This window comes from Brachyistius frenatus, unplaced genomic scaffold (genome assembly GCF_029030835.1).
Source record: "Brachyistius frenatus isolate BFR_SWC_R1_liver_20210118 unplaced genomic scaffold, ASM2903083v1 Contig_72, whole genome shotgun sequence".
Classification (NCBI taxonomy): domain Eukaryota; kingdom Metazoa; phylum Chordata; class Actinopteri; family Embiotocidae; genus Brachyistius; species Brachyistius frenatus.
In genome coordinates, this window is record NW_027210671.1 from 1,120,118 (window position 1) to 1,123,697 (window position 3,580).

General features: G+C 43.5%; 1 protein-coding gene across 1 annotated transcript; it reads right to left on the minus strand.

Annotated features, from left to right (window-relative positions):
- Nucleotides 1–466: 466 nt before the first annotated feature.
- Nucleotides 467–2,266, minus strand: cldn5a (claudin 5a). Its single transcript, XM_069707824.1, has one exon. The coding sequence runs from the start codon at nt 2,005–2,007 to the stop codon at nt 1,360–1,362; it is 648 nt and encodes a 215-aa protein (XP_069563925.1). The 5' UTR covers nt 2,008–2,266; the 3' UTR covers nt 467–1,359.
- Nucleotides 2,267–3,580: the final 1,314 nt, after the last annotated feature.

Below are 3,580 nucleotides of genomic sequence, written 5' to 3' on the forward strand. Positions count from 1 at the left end.
GTGGATAAACTAATTGCTTGAAAGTGATGGTGTGTAATCATTTGTCACGAGCCCATCTATCTTAGCGCCGTCCTGGTGGAGGCAGCTGGGGTTGTGAGGACTAATGAATGAATGGGGTGACTCGTAGGAAGACGATTCCAGCAGCTTCTCCGTAGCTTTAATTTGGATGCCTTTTCACTGACTGCGGATGATGGGGGTGGCGGGTGGGGGTGGTCTGAAGGGGGGGCGGGGTGGGTTGGGGGTGTATTGTGAGTTGAACAGCAGAGCCCCACTCTAGCTGAATGGGCATTGTCATCTGGATTTCTATGGCTAACCAAAATACTTTCTCCCGCCGTGGGGGTTGGTTTATGGATTCGCTGTGGGAACGGCATGCATTACGCACAGCCGTAGAAGACAGACCTACCTCTGCAGAGCATCACAACCCGGCTGGAGCCGCTTTATTTTAATAACACATTTCAACTGAAGATTTCAGACAATATATTCAGTTTAATCTTCATAAAATGAAATAGTATTGCATCATCTTATACATGAATAATGAGTCATTACATCAAACGTCAACATACCAACAGAAAACAAAGTTTATTCCTGGAATTTGTAAAAAGACAAGAGACTTCCTGCAGGGACAACGATGAAAAACCTTTGCAGGTGCTCAGTGCGGCCGAATAACGGACTGTACATTAATCATGTTGTGACCTATAGATCCCAAACTCTCCGGAATCTACAAGTCCAAAGTTAGACTTCAAACTTGCAAGTCCCCATTATCAGCCAGTTGAGATTTATTAGAGCTTCAACACGTATGTAGCCTATTTTTCTTCGTCCTTCTTGATTCTTATTGGACGTTGTTGTCAAGATCTCAACTTAGTTCCCCAAAAGGAAATTGGTCTTTGAATGTGTAGGAGTGCAAACATTCTCAGCTACTGCACCAGTTTGTGCTGACAGTGCACATCAAGGCAGAAGAACGGTGGGGTTATATTTTCAGTGGCAAGAGTTCTTCAAGAAAAGAAAACCTTTGTAGTTACAACAGTAAACAATTCAAAACACTAATTATTTCGAAGATTTACAAAAGCAGGTACCTAACAAAGATACTCCTTTTTGTCGTGAGCTACCTCTTATAGTTGATAGTCTTTTTTTTATTCTCCTGTAGACACAAAAAGGATGCGTGAATTTGTGGTCCGAGCATACTGAAGGGCCAGTGTAAAAAGAGCAGAGGTGCTTCCATTGATTTTCAAAGTTCAGATTTCTAAAAACATACCAAAAAAAAACCAAAAAAAAAACTGCAGGTGCAAAGACAACGTCCGTAAAAAACAGTTTCTCAAAATCTGCAGGTCTCTTACGCACCGCCTGCTGGGAGCCACATAACTACACATAATTCCTCTTGTCATAGTCCCCGTTCTGCGTGGCTCTTTTGGTCGGTGCGTATTTTACCGAGTATCCCGAGTTACCGCTGGATGGACAGGAGCAGCAGAGCATCGTTCCTCCGATCAGGAGCAGCGCTGTGGCCGCCCAGCCGATGTAGAGCGCAGCGCCGATCTCCCTCTTCTTGGATGCGGGAACCTGTGGATTGTAGAAGTCCGATATGATGTTGTTGGCCATCCAGCAAAGAGGCACCAGCACAAATAGGCCACTGATTATGTAGATGGTCCCACCGGCGTTCACCACTCGAGCTTTGACGTACTCTGTGCGGATGCAATTTGTGCACTGTGCCCCCGCAATCACAACCATTAGACCCAGCACGCCCATCACAGAAGAGATGATGGAGAGCGCTCTGGCCGCTTGCAGATCGTGGCTAAGGGCGAGGACGGAGTCGTGCACCTTGCACTGCATCTGGCCTGTGCTCTGCACCACGCACGACATCCACAAGCCGTCCCAGATCGTCTGAGCCACCACGATGTTGGCCTCGATGAAAGCCGTCACCTTCCACATGGGTAGCCCGCACGCAACCATCACCAGGAGCGAGCCAAATACGCACAGCGACAGTCCCAAGATCTCCAGTCCGGCCGACAACATTTTCGCTCTTTACGTTCAATCAAGGCTGTCTGTAGTTTGTTAAACTCCTTATTTCTCTCCCTGAGAGAAGTGTGTATTTCTGCTCTTGATTTCTTCGTTCTCACCTCGATGTACAGGCGCGCCAGTCGTTAGTTGCGCATCACTCACCACATTTACTCAGAGATGTAAGACAGCAGCTCCGAGTCTCTTTGTTAGTGAGGTGATGTGAAAGCAACTGGAATCACAGTAGCACTGGACCACGAATATCTGCAGGATGGGGGTGTGTGGACTCGGGAAAAAACTTTCCTCCAATCCACTGTAGCCGCATCCTCAAGGGACCAATGAAAACGCAGGGAAGTTGTGCGACTGAATAAAGCGGTCCAGAGCGCATTGTGAGTTTGAACAGTTATTTACAATGAATAGAAAGGGGGCAGGAGAAGGGTGAGGGGGGTTTATGGGAAAGGGGGAGTAGAGGGGTGTCTTAAGGTTATGGAGCAGCTGAAATGCAATGGTTCGGTGAGGGCACTTGTATTATTGATTTTTCAGACATGGAGGCTAATGCCACTTGTCTGTGATATACAATACCTTCAATGGCCATTTCACACCGACTCTGATATATATGAGGCTCAGATTAGGCTGTCTTAAATAAAACGTTATAATAATTTTAAATGAATTAAGTGTACTTAACTTTGAAGCAGTTTTTACAGCCGGATCCTGTCTGTTTCTTTAGGCTATATAAAAAGTGTTGCGCTCAATGCTTTTGATCATCCACTAAATGTACTTTTTATTATGCTAATTTTATACTAAAAATCAACTTGCTTCTAAAATTGTATTAATTTTGTGACTATTGTTGTTGTTTATTAGGCCTATTTATCATAGCTATTCACCTGGCATGTGTTTGTCCGGGTTTTTTTGTGGTTTTTTTTTTTAAGGCTATTTACTTTAAGTGGTTGGAGTGGAGTATTATGCACCACATAGAGTGTAGGACAATTTGTGAAATAATAATAATTTCTGAACATTTCTATAATATTTTTATATATATATATATATATATATATATGGCCTCAATAAAATGCACTCTTCTCCAGGACGTGCTCAATGTAAAAGTTTTTATTTGCACTTCAGAATAAAGTGGAAATATAAAAATAAAAGGATCTAAAAAAATTTAATATATCTAAATGTGCGCATTTAACAAAAGTAGCCTTACTTACTTTTCACCACCGAAATCGCGTATGGACACGTTTTTGGCGTAATAAAAAGCCTACAGTGTAGTCTGTAACATAATAAAATATAGCCTAATTAAAGCCTTTCGACACAAATACAGTTACAGTTCGGCAGCTTCATTTTCAAACAGGGAGGTTACAGTGTAAAATAGTTTTACTTTAATGTTTCCCACAAAGGCGGCGGGTAGACGAAAGCCCCTTGCGTTAAAAGAAACCGTAACACTGAAGTAGCCATATTGGATCTAACAAGTATTGAGATTGTACTGCTCAGCCCTCCTGATCTTGAGCTCTAATGGCGTCAGTGGCGCAGCCCGAGAGCCGTTTTGGTGATGAAAAGCTTCAGGGACGAGGGCGGTCTCAGGGAAGCGGTT

Excerpts from the sequence above, each read along its gene's own strand:
- cldn5a (XM_069707824.1), bottom strand. The coding sequence starts at position 2,007 with ATGTTGTCGGCCGGACTGGAGATCTTGGGACTGTCGCTGTGCGTATTT.